Source organism: Cryptosporidium sp. chipmunk genotype I (assembly GCF_004936735.1).
Source record: "Cryptosporidium sp. chipmunk genotype I strain 37763 chromosome Unknown contig_39, whole genome shotgun sequence".
In the NCBI taxonomy this organism is placed as follows: domain Eukaryota; phylum Apicomplexa; class Conoidasida; order Eucoccidiorida; family Cryptosporidiidae; genus Cryptosporidium; species Cryptosporidium sp. chipmunk genotype I.
In genome coordinates this window covers 1-22,283 of record NW_027125621.1, presented here as the reverse complement: position 1 = coordinate 22,283, position 22,283 = coordinate 1, and the positions used below count along the sequence as shown (strand labels likewise).

General features: G+C 36.5%; 6 protein-coding genes across 6 annotated transcripts; 3 read left to right on the top strand and 3 right to left on the bottom strand.

The window, feature by feature from the left end:
- Positions 1-89: 89 nt before the first annotated feature.
- Positions 90-397, top strand: ELE39_003043 (ubiquitin family; the record flags this gene model as incomplete). The annotated part of the gene is made up of 2 exons (XM_067346147.1): positions 90-164; positions 236-397. The coding sequence occupies 2 exons, from the start codon at positions 90-92 to the stop codon at positions 395-397; spliced, it is 237 nt and encodes a 78-aa protein (XP_067199720.1).
- Positions 398-991: 594 nt separating this feature from the next.
- Positions 992-1,438, bottom strand: ELE39_003042 (CP15 60 sporozoite 60K; the record flags this gene model as incomplete). Its single annotated transcript, XM_067346146.1, has 1 exon — positions 992-1,438. The coding sequence occupies one exon, from the start codon at positions 1,436-1,438 to the stop codon at positions 992-994; it is 447 nt and encodes a 148-aa protein (XP_067199719.1).
- A 784-nt stretch (positions 1,439-2,222) lies between these two features.
- On the bottom strand, positions 2,223-7,895 carry ELE39_003033 (large secreted protein; the record flags this gene model as incomplete). The annotated part of the gene is made up of 1 exon (XM_067346137.1): positions 2,223-7,895. The coding sequence occupies one exon, from the start codon at positions 7,893-7,895 to the stop codon at positions 2,223-2,225; it is 5,673 nt and encodes a 1,890-aa protein (XP_067199710.1).
- A 580-nt stretch (positions 7,896-8,475) lies between these two features.
- ELE39_003022 (ABC ATpase with 10 transmembrane domains) lies at positions 8,476-12,660 on the top strand (the record flags this gene model as incomplete). The annotated part of the gene is made up of 1 exon (XM_067346126.1): positions 8,476-12,660. One exon carries the CDS (start codon positions 8,476-8,478, stop codon positions 12,658-12,660), a length of 4,185 nt encoding a protein of 1,394 aa, XP_067199699.1.
- Positions 12,661-13,771: 1,111 nt separating this feature from the next.
- On the top strand, positions 13,772-18,586 carry ELE39_003011 (ABC transporter family; the record flags this gene model as incomplete). Its single annotated transcript, XM_067346115.1, has 1 exon — positions 13,772-18,586. One exon carries the CDS (start codon positions 13,772-13,774, stop codon positions 18,584-18,586), a length of 4,815 nt encoding a protein of 1,604 aa, XP_067199688.1.
- A 162-nt stretch (positions 18,587-18,748) lies between these two features.
- On the bottom strand, positions 18,749-21,259 carry ELE39_003000 (large secreted protein; the record flags this gene model as incomplete). The annotated part of the gene is made up of 1 exon (XM_067346104.1): positions 18,749-21,259. One exon carries the CDS (start codon positions 21,257-21,259, stop codon positions 18,749-18,751), a length of 2,511 nt encoding a protein of 836 aa, XP_067199677.1.
- Between the last annotated feature and the right edge of the window lie 1,024 nt (positions 21,260-22,283).

Sequence of the window (22,283 nt, the reverse complement as noted above, 5' to 3'; positions counted from 1 at the left end):
TTGTGGAAATCGTATGAAAATGAACATCTGGGAAAATTAATTAAATTTTGGAAAAATACTAGTTATTGAAGAACACACACTTATTATTAATGCAAATTCTAGTCAAAACCTTGACAGGTAAAAAGCAAAACTTTAACTTTGAACCTGAAAATACAGTTTTACAGGTAAGGAACTCATGAGGTTTTGAAATGTTTTTATAGAGAATAAACTAACAATTTGTTTGTTGTTTGTGTAGGTCAAACAAGCGCTCCAGGAAAAAGAAGGGATTGATGTAAAACAGATTCGTTTGATTTATTCTGGAAAGCAAATGTCGGATGATTTAAGACTTTTGGATTATAAAGTAACAGCTGGATGCACAATACACATGGTTCTGCAGCTTAGAGGTGGACTAAGATAGAGAGAATGGAGGAAGTACATAGAATCGTCATCTACGGAAAAGTATGGCAGAGTAGATTTTCAAATATAAATTAGAGAATTGATTGTAGATGTAAAAATATGGGCTAAAATGAATAAAATATCTTAAAAAGTAGATAATAAACAAAATCTCTATATAAAAGAGACTTTGCGAAGTTAGCTGTCTGTCTAGAAATATTAAGATTACAAAGCATTATTACTCGATATTAATCTTTAACAGAACTTTAGATTTTCCTTCTAGAATCTCTTCTGAATACTAGTAGGATTGTTCAGCTCCAAAGAACTCACTCAATACATACTTTATAGGGGTAAACTTTATCGACTATAACTTGTTTGCCTAGCTGTTTGGCTTTCGAAAAGAATCATCATCTTTGATGAAATGACTGGATAATAGCCTCATAGTGCAAACAATTAATTCTTCAAGTTCCTTTCCACAATAAAAAAGTTTCTGGAAGGAACATGTGAGAAAAATCAAGAATGTTTTATTAATTCTCTTCCGGGTATTGAAGAGAAACTATTTGGATCTTATTTATAGGTTATGGAAAGGAGTTAATCTGGAATTAATACTATTCCTGTTTTAGTTGAAGTTTGGCTTGAATCTATTTGCAGTTGCAACAAATCTTTCCTTATCTTGTGAATTATTAAAGAAGAGAGGAATGCAGTTTCCTGATTCCTTGAGGTGAATTGCAACACAATTGTCTGAATCGCTGATTCCAGCACTACTTTCAACTCTGGAGAGCTCTTCTTTTGAATATAATAACTGGTGGATTTCATCCAAACCAATATTTCTGCACTTTCCATCTCCAGAAAGCGAAATACTTGTGCTATCGAAGACTACCTCGCAGTCGAGCTTACTTCTATCTTGCATAATTAACTTGACACTGAAAGTATTAATATCATTAATTTCCTCCTGAGGATGATTTGAGGCAGTTTCTGAAGCTCCAGATCCATTCCCAACGACTAGTTGAGTGGAAGTTAAGGAGTGTTCATCGGCAAAAGAACAACAGGATTTCAAGTTACCCATAGTTTGTTTTTCTTTGACTAATAATTCAAGAATAAGCTAATCTCAAAATCTTCTGCTTTACACATACCAAGTGCGGATTTTTCCACTTATCTGGGGAGAGACACACATCGAGTGTAGCACCACCCCTCTATATTAGGTATTTTCATCTATAAATTATTATTCGAATAGGAGCGAGAAATTGAAAAAATATGATGAAATCAGCAAATTACCTGCTATTCAGTTTGTATTCTCACTTATTGAGACAAAAATATGAGTAAATACAATCTCTCGAAAATTTGGGGTTTCCACATTTTCCTCTATAGAGATTTTCCCTCCAAATTCTATATAATTGCCGGATCTATAAATTCCGTACTTAAAGAAAAAAAAATTCAGCAATATTTTTTTTTTAAATTTGATTGATTTATTTTGAACACAACTTTTAATTTAAATCCAGATGATGTTTCTATTAGTATTTATCAATTTGACTCGTTCCAAATGAACACATTCTAGTTAAAATACGAAGAAACAATTGAAAAATTAATTATAGATTAGAAGAGAACTATCCCTAATTAAATATTTCCGTGTCTAATAATAATAATATTAAAAATGATATCAACTGTGTTTAAAAGTAATACATTTTCCATTACCTGTATTTTTCTTTAAAGCGAGTTCCCGCCTTTCTCAACATAGTACCGTTGTACATGAACAAAATTACATGTATACATGTGTGTTTTTGGATTAAAGAAACCACTAACTACTTTCTTTTCCACCATTTGTAACCTTGAGTGGGTAAAGTTAAGCGAAATTAGGAAAATGAGAATTTTGTGGTTTCCTTTGGAGATTGGATACTTTTGATGTATTTGACACCCTTGTGGAAGCTTTCGAATGAACTAAAGAAGGCATTGGCGATATTCTGGGAGTAATTTTTAAATTTCTTGGGAAGAAGGTCGTTGATCAAGGACCTAACTAAGTTGCTGTTGATGATTCTTGGGCGTTCTGAAATTACGTTAATTGAGAGCTTACAGAAAATGTAAAAGTCGTCATTTTTCTGGTCATGACTTCTCTTAGGAATGGCCTCCCTATCTTCAATGTGGCTGACCAGAAATTCCCTATACATGGAGGAGGCAACATACTCAAATTGATTGATTTCCAGAGGATTATAGTTACTCAAGATATCTTTATTATAATTACAGTCTTTCCAAGAGAAATGCTTTTTGCAGACTCTAACTGCAAATTCAAGAATAAATTCTTTTCTGGACCATTGTAAGGGGACAGCATTTGATTTGTTTGAGTCTTGAGTACTTTTTACAATGTTTAATATATGATTTGTGAGAACTTCAGGGCAATCGGCATTGAAAAACAAATATGGAATTCCGTAAGATGGTTTGTATCTCCTCACTTCACTGTAGGAGATTTCTTGAGACCTCATAAATTCAATAATTGAGGGCTTTAGTTTCGATTTATCAATGAGTTTATGGTTCATAAGAAGCTCAGTGGCTGCAGGGCAAAACATACCGTAGTTCTCTCTCAATTTTGTAATCATTCCAAGGTCTTTAGGGTCTTCTGTGATACTTTGAGTATTTGCACCAGAAAGGAAGAGAGAGATAGTGGAAGAGAAAAAAGCAGCCATGAAGTCAACGGAAGCCTTTTGAAGAGGGGTTGAGTTAGCATATGAAGAAGATAATTCAAATATTCGGTCATCATTGAGTTCAAATCGACTTTTTTTTGACCATCTTGAACAGTTTTTCCATTTAGATGTAGAGCTACAGTAAAGTATGGAGGATTGCCAATCTATATCTTTCCAAATTTCCTGGTTGGAGTTAAAATATTTGTTCCATCCGAAAGAAGAAACGCAAGCAGTGTTGAACAGCTCTGGGCTTATGTTATAAGTGGAGACAGAAAGGTTGCATAGTTCCACAAAAGTGGCAATTCTAACTGGTAACTCCTCAAAATTCCTCGGGTTGTTTTTTTTGACTAGAGGGTAAAACAACCTCATGGTCTCCTCATTGATTTTCTTTAAAGTTTCTGGGTCTCTTGCAAGAGTTGGATGTTCTCTCACGAAAGAAGGAACCTTGGAGCAGTCTCTTATGGAAACTAGTGCTTGTTCACAGGCTTCTCTAAGTTCAGAAAGACTGACTTTACCTAAAGAATAAGTTTTGGCAATATGACCAAGCATTCCCATAGGGTCTTCCTGTAAAGGAACAGCCTCTTCAAAATTCATTTGTGGAGTATCCCATTTCTTAGTTCTGGGTCTAGCTTCTTTATCATGGGTTTTGTGTCTTGGCTGATAATCTTCAGAATACGGGTTTGTTCCAGCTTTAGGCCTAGTATCCTCAAAAGTATTCGGATTAAAGCAAATATTAACAGGGTCACTGCTAAAGGCCATTTCATATGCAACATTGCACATTATCGAGCTTGGGACAACTTGAGAAGGGAGTTTAAGGGTTTTAATTAAACTTTCATAGAGAAATTTTGCAGAAGTTTTGATCGTAGGGTGATTGCAATCTTGTCCCCAAAATGTACTTGAACAAAGCTTCTCAGCAAGACTTCTTTTTATCGTAAACATCTCCCCGTTAATTTCAACACGGAAAACATTACTAGTCTCCAAAGCAAATACGCAAGCATCCACAAAGTTTTTGAACCTACCAGATTGAAGATAATCATGTATTCGGAGAGAAACTGGACAGAATCTCATATAGGAGATTGGAAGTCTGTCCGTTGGCATATCATAAAGTTTACTTGCCCAGAATAATGAAGTTGACTTTTCTTGTATCTCAAAAGTTACCATATCGATAAATACTCCCTTCATGAGTCTATTCAAGTAAATTTCTTCTATTGGCTCCCCAACCTCCAAATCTTCTATATAGTTATATCCAATAAACTGAGTCTCATCACAGCTTCTCCATTCTCGTGTCTTTCTACATAATAAAGCCGCATGCAAAAAATGGATACCTGGAAAGTATTTCATCAGTGAGTGAATACAAGATTGAATAAAATAAATTGTATACAGTGAACGCATAACATTCTTGTCAATGTTATCAGGGGCATGCTGTGTAGTACCACTGTTAGCTTGATTTAAATTATACCAGACAATTCCCTTATTATATTCAGCATTTGATATTTCACCCTTGAAAAAGTCTGAAGTGTTTACATCAAAGCTTTTATAAAAGTTTGGATTCAAAACTCTAGCAACGAACTCGCAAATAGTACGAGACTTGGTTTTTAAGGGGATTTTCTTGTAATCACCACTAGTACGATCAGCTGATCCTGGAAGAACTATATTTGCAGAATGTAATTGGATAATTAAATCTTTTGAGATATTCTCAACAACCGTAAAATATTGGTTCCAATATATGTCATTTTCTAATTTATTAATGGAGCATATAGTTTCAAATCTGTGGAAATTATAATCAAACACACTTGATTTCTTTAGAGAAAAATTAAGAAATTTGGGATATATGTTTGGTAAATACGCTAAAGATTCGAATCCTGAATCCATAAAAGATTTCTGGTACACTTTGTAAAGCACTTGAAAATCCAGAATCAAACCATTGTAAATATAAAGTCCATATCTGTAAAGATATCGTATGCATTCTTCAGCAGTTGGTATTCCATCACTTTTAACCGATTTTGGAGGAGGACAATCGTATCCCAACTTTCTGAGTTTCATTACTTCAGGTTCAATTGGAATGGTATTTGGAAGCTTTATATCTAGCTGTGGAAATTGATGTTTTAAATTGGTACTCAACGAATTGTAAAAGTTTATGACATTGACATCAGCTGTTTGCATGTAATATTTTTGGCTAGCATACTTGGTAACTGGGATCAACGAAGAGTCAATAAGCCTATATTCTCGTCTATGGTTATTCATTTTAAGCCAAAGGAATTCAAGTTTATTTTCAATTCTTTTTCGGAGAGAAATTTGCCAACTTCCGAGACTGAAACAGAGATTTTTGGTTATATCTCTAGTAATCCTTTGATCACTAAGCTTAAGAGAGGGATCCGAGTTTCTCATACGCTCAATAATTGTTTCGGAGCCTTGGATCTTAAGAACAATATTTGTAAGAAATTTATTACAGACTTGTTTAAATTTCTTCTTAGGAAACTGCTTGAAAGAGTTATAATAGACAAACTTCTTCCCAAGCCGAACCATATCTTTCAGTTCATCAATTTCCCATTCATTACCATCAGCTTTGCTGACGAATTCTGAGTACCTATTGGCAATTGTACTGAAAATATAGTCGTACATTTTTGGCTTAAGCTTATCTTGAAGCTTGGACTTAACAATCTGCTCCATCATCTCATTCAATTTTCGAGTTCTTGATCTTTGTTTTTCAGTATTATCAAGAGTTTTAAATCTCAACAAGGCGTTTCGGATAAATCTATCTCTTTCATGAATTCTGGAATTCTTGGCATAATCTCTCTTTAATTGCTCATGGTTCTTCGGTTTAATCTTAAAAATCTTGCTCATTACATTAATTGCATCAGGACAAAAGTCGTCTGGAATTGTGTTAAAAACTCCAATACCTCTAAAAAATGAGAATATTCGAAGCGAAAATTCACCAGTTAAAATATCGCTATGCTCTCTTGCTGGGTGAAACGGAGGAATGGACTCAAATTTACATTTTGGCCTTGAGTAAAAGAGGTTGCTGCAGGCCGTACTAATGGCTTTCTTTCCTTTAGCTGGAATTTCCTTAATCTCTATGTCGTTCCAGCTTTTTCTAGCAGTAATAGAACTGTATGTTTTGGCACAATCGATAACAAAGTTTCGAGTCTTAACAACATCTTCAAGATCTTCGTCCATAAACTTTTCTCTGGCAATTTTATCGGCGATTTTATCATTCAAAGGAACATCATTTTCAATATAATCTTTAAAAAAAAAGATCATTTCGTCGCTTGGCTTAATGAAAGGCTCGTATTTCTTTGCATAGTTGTAAGATCTTACGAGATTTCTAATATAAGTCTTTCTTTCAAGTTTCCGAATGGCAATTTCATGCTTTAATCTGGTGATTGGTTGTCTTACTTTTCTACGAAAAGATCCAGTTTCAATCAATTGACGTGTTAGTTCGCATAAATCATGGAATGGATATCCAGGATTGAAATTATGGATAATACGAGCAAATTCATGAGTTAAGTTGTCCACAGCTTTATCATGTTTTAGGACGTCATATTCAGGAGAATTGATCGGGACTTGACTACAATTTGGCCATGGGAATTTGGGGTCCTCTTTAATGAAACATTTATCACCAGAAACATTGACTTGTCTAATATGAGGTTCCAGGAGATTCTCAAGAGTGGTTTTCCATATGTTAAACTGCAGGTATGGATTAATCATGATTTGAAGATGGTGCTGGAAGAATCTGCAAAACCAACGAGAGGTTTTTGTATTTTGAGGAACAGAGAGCACGTAGCCCTCTTTCTTTAATCTTTTGTACCACCTGGAATGGATACTCAAAGGTTTATGTTTAATTCCAAACTTGGTTAAAGTTCCTGAAATTGCCTCCAAAACATCCGACTCATGGGGCCAGGTATCAGCTTGACTCTTTTTCATAATAAATGAGAACATTCTATACTTGTATTCAGATATTCGTATTCCCATCATAATGAAATAAACAATACTCCAAAGCCTATAGGAGATTTCTGCAGATAAATATATGTTCAAGTAATATCTAGAGGTTCTCATAATATACTTAACCGTCTGAATCTGAGAACGATCCTTATTTTTTGGAGCATATCCTCCTCTCTGAAGAATTAAAACTCTATTTCTCAAAACCTTATCTTCAATAGAAGTTGGAGTAACACTAGAAAGATCCGGCAAGTCAATAACTCCCTTATATTCAGAGAATCTTCCAGTGGAGGTGAATTTCCGTATGGCTTCATTGATTTGCTTCCTTGAAGGAAAATCATCTTTACTGCTTTGAGCTACAATCTCAGACCAATTAATTGATGTAACGGGGGTGTCTGGCTTAAAATGTTCCTCTCCATACATTTTTACAGCCTTACTAAATACATACTTAGTAATTGAAAATGTTACTACAGCTGATAGGTAGTTCAAATCGAAGTGACGAAGAATCCAAAACAAGAACCTGGTGCTTTCTTTAATATCTTTACAATCAAACACATATTCGTACGAAATGAATTCTCGAATCTTTGAAGATACTTTTATATCGGCTAGCTCTAGATCTGGAAGCTCAATTTTAAGTCTGTGAATGTCTATATCCAATCCTACCTCAATCATTCCATACAAAATCTTGTTCTCAGTTGCTCCCAAAGAGTCTAAAAGTTTCTGAGCCTCTACCAGAGATCCTTCTAATACAAGTCTCCGAAGCTCACCATACGTAAATTCAGGAGGACAATTACGCATCAGCTTTCCATTTTCCCCCGGAGCTTTACCATAAACTTCTCTAATAGCCCAAAAAATTATCAAACCAAGCCATAGCATTATGTGGTTAGGGACCTTTATATCGAAAAGAGTCATTCTTTTTCAATTTTGAAGCAATCGTCCAAAAAGGCAACAACTCATTATATCCAATTCTCAGTCAGTTTGTTGTCCCACTAAAAATCTTATCAGTCTTTTACTCACTTCAAATAAGTAAAAAGATTCAGATGACATGATTCAAAGTGCATGGCTCAGTGGGGGGATGCATAAAGGCGGGCAATTTGGCGGGTCCATGTATGGATTTTCATAAATCTTTATGGAAGTGGTTTGTTGAAGAAAGAAGTAGCCAGGAAAAAGCGTTAGAACCTTACAAATTCAGTGCAGACTGTTTCAAGAAAAAGATAAAAGTCTGTCTAAACTTGTGTTAGGTGAAGAAAACTCTTCATTAAAGATTTTAGTGAGTTTTTTTAAAGGTATGAGGAACGGGTTTGGCGCCACCATAGACGGTACCGTATGTTTTATATAAATTAAGAAATAGGAAGTTTCTGGTTACATAATAAGAACAAATCAAACTAGAGAAAAACATATTGAAGTAAATCAAATTTATAAAAGTGTATAGGTGAAGAAAGTTTAAGCAAGGAGATTAAGCTTCGAAAAGAGGTCATCTTTGCACTATAAAATGCTTGGAGGGATTTTTAGTAGAAGGAACTTGAAAAAGCAAAGTTATGATAAACTACAGGATGAGAATTTATTTCCACCCAAGAAGACTGGTGGAATAACTCCAGAAGAGAATGCCAGTTTTTTTTCGAGATTTACTTTTTCTTGGTTTACTCCAATAATTGACTCTGCATGTGACCACATATTATCTTTGGATGAATATTACTATTTACCGCAACAAAACAATCCAAGTTACTCGCTTCCCAACTTCGAAGATAAGTGGAGAGCTGAATGTGAAAAATTTGAGGCATCTAAAGTGTTTGAGGGCAAAAATGGGAAGAACACAAGCACAAATAGTTTTACGGGAAGCAAAAGGCTTAAATTTCCTTCACTGGCCAGAGTTTTATTCCAGTGTTACAGTAAGCAAGTCTTTATTATATTTGCTTTGGTTATATTTTCAAATATTTGTAATTTGACTCAGATATTTTTACTAAGAAAGCTCTTGGAGTGCATTCAATCTTCTGAGACTATTCCCAGAGTAGAAACTTTTACTGAAACCATTATACCCTGGTGGGCAGTTGTTTTGGGGATTGTTCCTGAGAGATTCAGTTTGAGTATTGCTTTTAAAGGTTTTGCTTACATATTTGCAATGACAATTCTCATAATTGCCTATACACTTTTAAGGCAACAAGAAACCAGAATTGTTACAAGGTTAGGGAGACAAATTCGTTCCTTGATTACAGGGGTTGTTTATAGGAAGTTATTGAATTTGGACTCGAATATATTTTCAGAAAGCCCTCAATCAAACACAGAGCTCACTTCTAGAGCCAGCAAAGCTAGGCTTTCTGTGATTTCGGAGATGTCTCTTGAAGGAGCAACAGAATCTTTTGGGATGTCTGGAAACGTCGTTAATCTTTTGAACAATGATGTCTCTAGATTTGGAAGACTTTACACAAGCCATGAGTTCTATTATGGGGTTTGTTCTGTCACTGTTGCAACTATAATGCTTTATATAAATATTGGAATTTCAGGAGTTATTGGAATCTTGGTTATGTTTGCCCATTCTGCCTGGAGCATTAATTTTCTAAATGCTAGAGCCTATGTAAGGAAGTCATTTTCAGAAATTAGAGACCGTCGTATACTTTTGACTTCTGAGTACCTTAAATACATAAAGATCATTAAATCTTACTCTTGGGAGAGGTACTTCATCAAAAACATTGATTCTCACAGGGAAAACGAGATTTCAAGTTTGCTGACCCAGGGTGTATGTTGGGGTCTTGCAGCAGCATGCCATGCTGTTGTTTTTCACGCCCTTCTTTTTACTATTCTTGCAAGAAAGTATTTGGGTGAGGTGATCGATCCTGCCAGTGTATTCTTTGCATACGTTGTATACGACGCAGTGAGCGAGTTTATTGCCTCCTTCCCCAAGTCTTATGCTCTTTTCAGGGATTTAATTCTATCCTGTGAAAGAATTAGCGAGTTTCTGGTCATAGAAGATAGATCCAATACGAATCAACTTTTAAGCAGCTCTGCTTGTTCCAGCGTTTCTCGTGCAATGCCAGTTGAAAATCAGCATGCTTCAGAGCCAAAACAAGGAAGTGTTAAGTATGAGGGAGTTGAACTAAGTTGGCCAGGTGGGACGCTCCTGCTAAAGGAACTTTCCTTTGAAGTGAGGCCTGGGGAAATGATGGCAATTTTGGGCCCAGTTGGTAGTGGTAAAAGTGGATTACTGCTTTCCATAATTAATGAACTTCAGCATTCTAAGGGGCTTCGAAAAGTCAGCGGAAAGTTGGCTTACGTGCCCCAGTTAGCCTGGGCTATTACCGGTACCATCAGAGAAAATATCCTCTTCGGAGCTCCATTTGAACCTGAATGGTATATTCAAGTTGTTGATGCCTGCTGTTTAGTGGCAGATTTCAAGATCTTCCCAAAAGGTGACCAAACCATGATTAGTGGAACTTCTAATAACCTTTCTGGAGGCCAAAGACAAAGAATCAGTTTGGCAAGAGCTGTTTACCAAAAGTCTCATATTTATGCTCTTGATGATTGTCTTAGTGCAGTAGACAGTAACGTCTCTGCTAGAATCTTCAGGAACTGTATACTTGGGTTACTTAGAGATAAATGTGTCATTTTGGCAACTCACCTTGCAGATTTTGCCATTCACGTTGACAAAGTTCTTCTTTTAGATGATATCAGCAAGAAGCCATTATACATGGGAGAACCTTACGGACTGTTCAAATTCCCTCATTACAAGAATCTATTTGGCGTGAACCCAAGTCTATCCAAAGATGACGAGAAAGTTGCAAGACTTTCTTTGAATAGCTCTTCAAGAGAATCTTTGGCTGATACCAGTACTGTTAGGAGTGGATCAACTCAGAGCTGCATTCAAGAAAATATTTCTATTACGGAAGAGGAAGACGAAATTTCAAGGTTTAAAGAGGAAGAGGGTGAAAATGAGGAAGAAGAAGAAGGAATAGTATCTCTAGAGACTTATATGAAATACATCTTTTCTTACAAAAAGTCCATCCTCTTTGCTCTTTTTATATATGTGTCTTTATTGGTTGCAATATACGTACTCATTACGTTCTTCATTGGAATATGGGTCGAGAATGCTAATGAAGAAAACTGGAAAACATACTTTTATACTTACTTGGCAGCATGTATAGTACTCCCGATTGTTTGCACCCTTACCACAATATTCTTCAGATTAGGGGGTATCGGGGTTTCTAAGATCTACCACGACAAGCTTCTTTCACACATTGAGCATGCTCCTTTGTCATTCTTTGAAAACACTCCTATTGGAAGAGTATTAAACAGGTTTACTTCAGATCTTGTTCATTTGGACGAGCTCCTGCCAACAAGCTTTAACAACTCATCCGTAACAGTTTTAATGTCTGCAACGATGTTGGTATCAGTTGGAATAGTAACTCCGCAGTTCATTGCCTTCATTCCACCAATATTTTATGCATTTTACTGTGTGGCCAAGAAGTACCCACCAATTCTCCGTCAGAGTGAAAGAAAGTCAGCAGCCTTAACAGCTCCTATTACCTCTCAATTGATGGAGACTATGTCGGGCCTGGCAACAATCCATACATTTGGAGCGGAAAACATGCTTATCAAGAAGATGGATGATGCGATAATTGCTTTAAACAATATCAGGTACCATTTGGACATCGCTTATATTTGGCTTTACCTCCGTCTTGAGGTGATTGGTTGTATGACTCTGGTTGTAACTGGAATTTTTAGCGTACTTCTTTCAGCTTGTAACCTTTCAAATCCGGGTATCCTTGGTACCATTTTGTCATTTGCAGTAGCTTTACCTGGATGGTTAAGATACAGTATATTCACCCTTGGGGAATTTGAAGCGGATATGGTTGGGTTTGAGAGAATTCGTACTTATACTGACTCAGAAATGTACCAAATAGTTACAAAAGATGAAGAGAAAAGCAATATTGAGGTGCCGGAAGATTGGCCTTCTCAAGGTAAGATCGAATTCAGAAATGTGGATATCACATTCTACCCAAATCCCAACCCCTCTTTACGTAATATATCTTTAAAGATTTCCCCAGGGGAAAGAATTGGAATAGTTGGAAGGACCGGAGCGGGAAAAAGTAGTCTGTTTTCAGCAATACTCCGCTTATTCGACCCTTCTTTTGGTGCAATATTGATTGATGATGTGGAAACCTCCAAAGTTTTACCTCTTAGGCTCAGGGACTCAATTTCAATAGTCCCTCAGGACCCGGTAATATTCACCGGTACAGTCAGATTCAACTTGGACCCAAAGGGAAGTTGTTCCGACGAAGAGCTTTATCAGGTACTTAAAAGGGCTCATATATTTGAATATGTCAACAGTCTTCCAGGGAAACTGAACTTCCAGCTAGAGGGAGGTGGGTCCCAGCTTAGTGTGGGTATTAAACAGCTATTTTGTTTAACAAGGGCAATCCTTAGAAAATCCAGGATCCTGCTTCTAGATGAAGCAACTTCTTTCGTTGACATCCAGACCGACTCTCTAATACAGGAAACTATCAAATCCGAGTTCAAGGGGTGCACTATATTAACTATTGCCCACAGGATTAAAACAATCATCAACTACGACAGAATCCTTGTTCTCGAGTCAGGTAGAGTGTTTGAATTTGATACTCCCCAGAACCTCCTCAGAAATCCTAAGAGTGTTTTCAGCTCTCTCGCATCATCGATTTCCATGTAATTTTGACGTGCAGTGGGAGACGAGGCTAAGCTATGTGAGGTAGGCTTATAGCCACTTAGAATGGTCCGACTTTGAAATTTACACAAACTATACTTGTTTAATTCGCTCAACTTCTTTACTTTCAAGGGTTAAGGCTATCTTTTTCCTACCTCTTTTTTTTCATCTCTTTTTCCCTCTCTTTTTTCTTCCCTCCTTCTCCCTTTCCTTTCTCCTTCACCTTACCTTTTCTCCCCCCTCCCTCAGCTCCAAAGTCTCAACTGCATCAACAAAAGTGTTGGAAACTCTGGTATTTGGGGGAGTCGGTAGATTGACTGATTCCTCTGAGAATGGTGTAGCTCGCTGGTTCCCCTTATGAGAACACAGACACCTAAAAAATATCCTAGAATATATGGCTCCTATTTTGATATGGGAATAATCCTATTAAATTGTTTTCTAACGGCTAATTTCCAATTGAAAAACCTCTTTCAGTCCGTCGTTAATTTTAAGACTAGGAAAGTCTGTATGTTACTAAAAGCTTACAAGATCGTTAAGTTATACTCAAAGTCTGTTAATACATCACAATATTTATTCTTACTTTCTTCCCCCCAACTTATTACTTTTTCTTCACATGCCTAAGGAAATTATTAGATTTAAGCGCTGGCGCCAACTTGCAACACCGGTACTGGTTATTGGGTAGATTTCGTAAGTAAAATCTTAAAAAAAATAACGAGAAACACAAAGGTGAAGATGGTGACTAAGTTTAATTCTTAAGACTGGTTTAAATGGTAAACAAAAAAGAAGAGGGAAGTGAAAAAATATTTTCCGACGAGTTGAAAAGTGTTGAATAAATGTTGAAATTAAAATGAGAAATGAGTAGTTACAAAAAGGAGCCAATTGGAAAAATGAAAGAGAAATGTTTGATAGCAGATACCATTGAAAGAGTTTGAAAATGAGAGTTGAAATTTTCATTTCAAAAGGGAAGGAGTAAAGAAAAAGCATGAAAAGATGCACTTTGATTCTACTATGTATGCTAGACACAAGGCCGGATAAAGGCGGTTGAAAAATGGAAAGCCGGGAACCTGGCTAAAGGCCAATCATTAACTGGAAAAAGTCAAGAAGTTCTGAGACTAATATGGAAAAAGGAAAGAATGAAAAAGCATATGTGAAACTGGATTTGGAGGCTAACTATGGCACTACGTCTGGGGAGTATGATGGGACTGAGTCAAAATCTCCCGGGGTAACTCCTGAAGAAAACGCAAGTTGGTTGTCAATGTTAACTTTTTCCTGGTTCACTAAGATTATGGATAAAGCTTACAACTCAAACTTAGAGTACAACGATTTTTTTGACCTTCCAGAGTATGATACTCCAAGCTTTAAGCTTCCGGACTTTACCAAGTATTGGGAAAGAGAGCTCAAAAGGTGCAATGTTGTATCTGTTAATGAAAGGAAGGAAAAACACCAAAATGACTTGGAATCCACAAGATTGGTCGATTCTTCCGAAGCTGGTCAAGCCAGAAAAGTTACCTCTGACAGAAAGCCTTCTTTAATCTACACTTTGATTCTGACATTTAAGTGGGAATTGTTTGTCATATTTTGCCTAGTTGTCCTAGCTGACACGTGTCTACTTGCTCAGTCTATAGTTTTAAGAAAGCTTTTATTGTGTATGCAGAATCCCAGTACAGCTTTCGCTGGAGGCTCCTCCTCGCTTACTTACTTATTTAGAAACTTGGGATTCAATACAGGAGAAATCAATCTTGAGATTTTACAAAGAGGGTTGTATCTTGTCTTTTTGATGACATTTCTAACAATATTATTCCCCATGTTAAAGCAGCAAGAGTACCGTTTAGTAACTAACTTAGGAAGATATTCTAAGTGCCTTGTTTCAGGAGTTTTGTATAGGAAGCTTTTACTAATGGACTCTTTTGAATTCAATATGTCATCCCAAAACAAAAAACAGCTAAATGGTTCTTCTAATCCTAGAAGCAAGAATGTTCAAGCTTCTGATAATCCTGGGACAGTTCATAACTTTGTTAACTTGATGGGTAATGATGTCTTTAAATTGAGCAGACTCATATCTGCTCATCTCTTCTATTCTGGAACTTTTCTCCTGGTTGCTCTTACATTCTGTCTTTACTCTCAGCTTGGAGTTTCTGCCTTATTTGGGATTTCCGTAGTTATTGCTAATATGCTCATAAGTGTTACAGCTTTGCACTTTAGAGCTCTTGAAAGGAAGCCATATCTCGTTTATCAAGATCAAAGAATAAGATATACAAGTGAATGTTTGTCTTTTATGAAGATTATCAAGTCTTATGCTTGGGAGGAATGCTTTACTGAGAGAATTACTAATTGTAGAAACAACGAAATCAAGAGCCTTTTTAAACAAGGAAAGTATAGAGCTTTGTCAATGGGAATTTATAGTACTACAATGCAAGCAACATTGGTCACTTCACTAGTATATGTTTTAATGGGAAATAAGCTTGATCCAGCTACAGTCTTTTTTGCTGAAGGTTTATTTGAGACTCTGAGCTCTGTATTATCTTGTTTCCCTTTTTCCTATTCTTCGTTCCATGACATTATCATGGCATGTAATCGAATTAGAGACTTTCTGGTCATTTCGGAGCAAAAGAGAGTTGATAAGGTTAATAAGTCAATCCCAGGTTTCCAAAGATCCAAAATTGTTGAGATTCAAGATAAGGAAATTCGGAGATGTATTGATAATATGAAGGGGTACGTTAAATTCCAGAATGTCAGGCTTCACTGGCCAGACGGGAATCTTATGCTCAAGAATGTTTCATTTGAGGTCAAATCTGGAGAGATTGTTGCTATTATTGGTTCAATAGGAAGTGGAAAGACTGGATTATTGTCAGCAATTATTGGAGAAATCTCTCCATGTAGTGGACAAGTTATCAAGAAGGGGAAACTGGCTTATGTGGCTCAGATCCCATGGGTACAAACAGGATCCATCCGAGACAACATTCTATTCGGAACAAAAATGGATCCTGAGTGGTATGATGCAGTCATCAAAGCTTGCGCTCTTTGGATGGATTTCCAAATCCTTCCAGATGGAGACCAAACTTTGATTGGAGAAAAGGGAGTCAATTTGTCAGGTGGACAAAGACAAAGAATCAGTCTGGCCAGAGCTGTTTACCAGAAATCTGACGTATATGTACTGGACGACTGCTTAAGTGCTGTGGATAGCCATGTAGCAGCTCACATCTTTAATAACTGTATATGTGGACTTCTAGGCGAGAAGTGCGTGATTCTGGTTACTCACAAACTGGATATAATTCCAAATGTAGACCGAGTCATTTTGTTTGATGCAGAGAAGAAGAAACAGCTGTATGTTGGGAATCCTCTAGGCCTTTCGAGACTCCCAAGTTTCACTTTACAGAACATTTCATTTGAATCCTTGCACTCAGCCGAGGAGGAGGATAGCTTCGAAACGGATATTGAGGGAGGGAAGCCTTTTTATGGCCAAGTTTTTGGAAATCTGGACAAGCCTCAACCCAGGAGTTTACCTCTGAGAGGGTTTCCTTCAAGTCTAGCAACAGACTCTGATAGAGATAACGAGATTACCAACACTCATAACGTGTACAACAGACCCATAATTACTCCCAAGGACTGTTCTCCTTTGGGGCAAGATGACTCGGAGACTGGTAAAATCGTTGATGATGTTGTTGCTGTTGATTTGTTGGATGAACTTGTTACAAAAACCGAGAACTCAGCTCCAAGTACTCCTAGAATCCAAAACCAAACTCCAATTAAAAGTATAACAGCCTCGTATAAGCTTGGAAAAGGGTCACATAAGTCCAAAAAAAAGACTGGAATCAAAGGAGGGAGTTCTGAAAACACTTTAGAAAAGGGAAAATATTCCAAAGTGGAAGTGACTTCGAGCGGACAGACGATAGCTTTGAATGATGCAAATGTCTCACCGTACTTGAGAACCAACAAGGTTGGCTTTATTAAAGGTCGTACAGCGTCGATTAGGATGAGTGGGGAAAAGCTCAGATTCCATTATAGAAAGGAAAGCGACTCCCATTTCAGCGAATGTTCCATGGATTTCTTGCAAAACAACTCAAATGACAGACTTGTATCTGGAGGAAGACTCTTTAATAATAAAAAGAGAACTGGTATGATCCAAGAAGAATCTATTGAACTTGGAAGCGTGTCTAAGAAGACCTATTACGATTATTTCTCAGAGTGGGGGCTTCTAAATATGCTTGGGATTCTTTTTTGTCATGTTATTTCGGGCTTCATTTTTTCAAGAAATATGTTTTGGTTGGCCAACTGGACTGGGAGAAAAAAACACTCGGATTTTTCCCTAATCCAAACCTCAGCTTCTTCTTCATCCTCCTCTTCAATTTGGGAAACCGATGTATTTGTATACATTCTCTTGATCATCTTTTATATCTTGTCCCATATGACTTCCACTCTTTTGGTCAGGAATGGAGGAATTAATGCATCAAGAGCTTTTCACGAAAAGCTGCTTAATAGACTTAGATACACAAAACTGAGCTTCTTTGAATCTACTCCTATTGGTAGGATCTTGAACAGGTTCACGGGTGACCTTACCAATTTGGATGATTCTCTTCCCCGTAATATTGGGGATCTTTTGGTTGCAACTGCTAAAGTTATTGTAATCACAATCTCAATTTCAAAGGTTGTCCCAAAGTTTTTAATATGTATTCCAGTTCTGGCCTATTTATTTTTGCAGGTATCAAAGAAATACGCTCCTATGCTACGACAAAGTGAAAGACTTGCAGCAATATATGCCGCTCCTATTCTGTCTCATACTGTGGATACTATTGATGGTTTGACAACTATCAGAGCCTTTAATGCACAAGAAAGATTCATCAAAAAGATGGATGAAGCAATCAGAGTAGAGGCTCAAATTAGATATCACGCTGGAACGGCTTACAGATGGTTATTTGTCCGACTTGAAATCATGGGTTGTATTGCAGTTTTTACTGCTGGAACTCTTGGAGTCATCTCCGTTGCTTACGACCCAACAACTGCTGGAATGTTTGGAGCTGCTATGACTTTTGCTCTCTCAGTTTCCAGCTGCTTAAATTTTGGTACCAGAGTTCTTGGAGAAATTGAGGGAGTTATGGTAGGATTAGAAAGGATCAGAGATTATACTGTATCTACTCCTTTAGAAGCTATGCCAATTTTGGAAAATAATAGACCTCCTAGAAGTTGGCCAAGCCAAGGAAGGATTGAATTTGATAACCTTGAATTGCGTTACAAACCTGAAATGCCGCTTGTACTGAATTGTATTAGTTGCAACATTAACCCAGGAGACAAGGTTGGAGTTGTTGGAAGAACTGGTGCTGGAAAAAGCAGTATATTCATTTCTATTCTGAGACTTGTGGAAGCTGAGAAAGGTTGCATTAAGATTGATGATATTGATATATTTTCCATTGGGACATTTGATCTTAGAAGCAGGATTTCAATTATACCTCAAGATCCAATCATTTTTTCCGGTACCATTAAATTTAATCTAGATCCATTACAACAATACACTGATAAAGAAATACATCAAGCTTTAAAAGGTTCTCACTTAGACTCTTATGTCTCAAACCTTCCTTTGGGCCTATATACAGTACTTGAATCGGGAGGCCAGATTTTGAGTGCTGGACAAAAGCAGCTTCTTTGTCTTGCTAGAGCTTTATTAAGACAAAGCAAAGTAGTTTTGTTAGACGAAGCCACATCTTCGGTTGACTCTCATACTGACTCTCTTATACAAAAAACTATCCGAACTGAGTTCCACAACTCTACTATATTGGCAGTGGCTCACAGAGTACAGACTGTTCTTGATTACGACAAGATCATGGTTTTGGATTCTGGGAAGATTGTTGAATTCGATCATCCCAATTTATTGCTCTCTAATCCTAAAAGTATTTTCTATTCTCTAGTCCATGGCGACCAGCAGGACTCTTCAAATTAACGATTTATTTTATAATTAGAATTCATTCTAGTATAGATCATTCCTTGATCCAAACTCTTAATCTTAAAATTAAACTTCTAAATCTATTTTCTATTTGTATAGATCCTAAATAAGTGAATATCTATCTTTTTAATTTTGTCATTTTTTGAGGCATGAAAAAATTTATAACATCTCAATAAAAGATTTACAGAACTTTTCGATGAGATATATTATTGAATTTCCCGATGAAGGACCTTGAGCACTACTTGGAATCATAAACACCAAAGTAGCAGTTTGTGTAGTTCTTCTTTCCGGCTCGTTATCTTTACCATGATCCACAGTTACAGTTTTCTTAACAGACAATTTTTTTCCATCCCCAGAAAGTTTGTATTCAGAACCTCCTGAATAGAAACTAGCAAGGAAATTAAAACAATAATCATATAGAGCTTCTCCTGTAGTTGATACTAAGAAATCCACGTCTCTTTGAGGTCCGATACCGATAATTGATGCGGATCCAAGTCCAAAGCTGCTATGATGATGAAGTTTTTTCCAAATACTACGTGAATGACTCAATGTTAAAGGTCCTGGATGCTGTAGCATTACACCCTTTGGACTTATTTGGTTCGGGAAACCCTGTGGAGGTCTATGTCCTAGATATTTGTCTGCCAGCGGAACTGGATGTTGTGGAATTGGATGTACAACTGGTTGTGCAACTGGATGTGTAACTGGATGCATAGTCGGATATTGAGGAAGTGGAGATGGTAAATGTTGAGGACCTAAATTTAAACCAGTTTGGGGAAGAGGAATTTGTTGTTGGAATATTCTTTTACAAAATTCATCAGTTATAGATTCCAAAGATACGTGTTGTCCAGACGAGGTATCAACAAAAGGGAAATTAATTGTAACATCTCCCAAGCCAGGACCCCAATTGAGTCCAACTCTGACAACTTTTCTTGGAGAAATTCCTGTAACTTGAGGTGCTACAAAGATGGAATTAGTGGGAGTCCTGGTATGAGCATTTTCCCAAATAAGATTAAGTAAATTCTTGCAAATTTTCACCAAGTCATCATGTCCGAAACTTCCATGACGATTAGGTGAAAACTGGGATAAAAATGGCATTTGGAATCCTGGGGGTGAACTAGGGAGTCTACCGAAGGGAGAATTCATTTGAGAAGTGGCAGTCTGAATTATGCTGTAAATACTCGAAAATTCAGCATCTTTTCTGTAAGAATCGGATGAAGATCCAAAATAAATTTCCCTACAGAAGGCTGTGATAGCTTGTTCGACTCCTTTCTGAGTATAGGGGTAAGAACAGAGAACTGATGAGAAAAATGACTCAGTTGAACCTCCTGATGTTGTATAATCTCCAGAAAAATTTACATAGCTCGAAAGCGCTCCTGAGCTCTGAATAATACTTTTCATGTTTTCACGGGTAAATAAGCCACTCAAAACTTTGACACAAGATCCAAACAAACTTGAAGAATCAGTACCGAGCACAGTATAGGAACTAGGACAGTTAGTTGGAAGTTTCTTAATTATAGTACTTCTTTGGGAAGATTTATGGATCTTTTCCCACTCTTCGGTTTCAGTTTTGCGAACTTGGACAGAATATACCTCTTCACAGAACTTCTTGATTAAGTCCTTAATATGAGTAGGGTCATCGCTACTAGTCTTCAAAACCAGTTGTTCTTGAACTTTAATCATAGTATTTGAAATAGTTTCAACAATAAAGACCAGATTTCCACCAGAATGTGACTTTTTGTTGGAATTCATTGATGAATTAACCATTTCCTTAATGGCCTTTATACACTGCTCAACCTTCTCATTTGAATCTTTCCCTACCATGAATGTTGGGAATGGAGATTCTGGTATCGAAGAAATGTATCTACTTGCAGGTCCAAATTTGGCACCCAACGCAATTTTCCTCCACTCCGCATGAAGTGGACCTAGAGGTCCTTGGGGTGATGGTGGACGAGAAGGAAGTGGCGACGGATAAGGTGATGGAGGTAATGGAGTTGGTGATGGTGTTGGATAAGGTGATGGAGGTAATGGAGTTGGCGATGGAGTTGGATAAGGTGATGGAGGTAATGGAGTTGGTGATGGAGTTGGATAAGGTGATGGAGGTAATGGAGTTGGTGATGGAGTTGGATAAGGTGATGGAGGTAATAGAGTTGGTGATGGCGTTGGATAAGGTGGCTGTGGTAGTGGATGAGATGGAGGTGGATAAGGAATATTTTGTATCGGATGTGGTGTGGGTTGATATGGAGTAGGCTGAGCACCAAAGCCAACATTTAACGCGGAAATTATCAACCTGCAGAACTTGCCAACTAATTTATCAGTTATAAACCTCGTATTGGATCTGACCCCAGGAATTTTAACTGTTCTTCCATTTGAAGTAAAAGAAATATATTCAGGATGAAAGATTGGTTTTGGACAGCTATCAATTACACTCTTAATCAGACTCATGCAAAGATCAAACATCTCATCTCTGGAAAATGCTCCGTGTCTAGTTACATCAGTAGGACAAGACCCTACCACATCTTTAATAACTTTAGATGCTGGAGATGAAGAGCCACTATTTGACTCAGCCTTAATTTTTTCCCATAGTTCTTCTTTGCTAAGAAAAGTTGAATATCCAAATGGAAAGCTTATAAGCGAAATCAAAAAAATAAAATATAGAGAAGTAAAATTCATCTTTAAATGTATTAAAAATGAACGATTTAACCATTCATTTATCCTTTATTACAATTCAGTACTTTAGAGAATTTTAATTTTAAGATCGTTGGCGCCAGACCATTGTATTTGTTGATCTTTAACCGGTTATTTTGCTCGTTAAAATGGCAAAAGATGGGAGGATTTAGTTTGCTGGTGATTTATTGTTTGAAAGTTTGGGAAAGGATATTAGTATTGTTATTTTCAACTACTTTTTTTTCCTTTTTTTTTGTCAACCTGATTCGAGTTTATATTCTAGATAAAATTAAATTAGTATTTTAATTGTTGAAAAATATAGGAAAATTTTGCTGAGAGAAAAAAATTACCGAGTTAGGATATTTCTTAATGTTAACAAATAAAAAAGGATTCGATATTTCTTTGGAGAGATAAGATAAATTTCTCAACATATTTGAAGTTTGATAGTCCTTTTTCTAAAATATAAGATATTTATTGTATAATTTTTGGTACAATTAAGGCGGGGTTCCTGTATTTAAATGCATGCAAAAAATATGCATGGACTATTTTGGTTTAAATATAAGGAATTAGTCTTTAAAGGAGGGGGAGGAGGATGAGGACGAGAAGGGGAAAAAACAAGAAAGAAAACTAACTCATCACAAATCAATTGAAAAAAATAATGATAAAAACTTGTTCTTTCTCTCCATTTTTCAATGATTATTATTTTATCAACTCAAATAATTAGATAATTATCAAGTGATAATTATTTTCTTGAATAAAAAAAAAACTAAGAGTTGCCGCTCAAATTTGCATGGCTTTATAATTAGAAGAATTGATTAATTAGAAAATATGAACAATAAGACAACTAGCTGATTTCACTTTTTCTTAATTTTGTTAATACTATAATAAATTCGGGATAGGATTTGTTTTTACACTGAATCTGCTTAGGTAATTTATTACTTATTTCTAAATCCGCCTTTCTCCTTATATTGAAACCATAACCATCATTTAATATAAGATATGAAAATTTGCATGCAATTCCATTTAATAG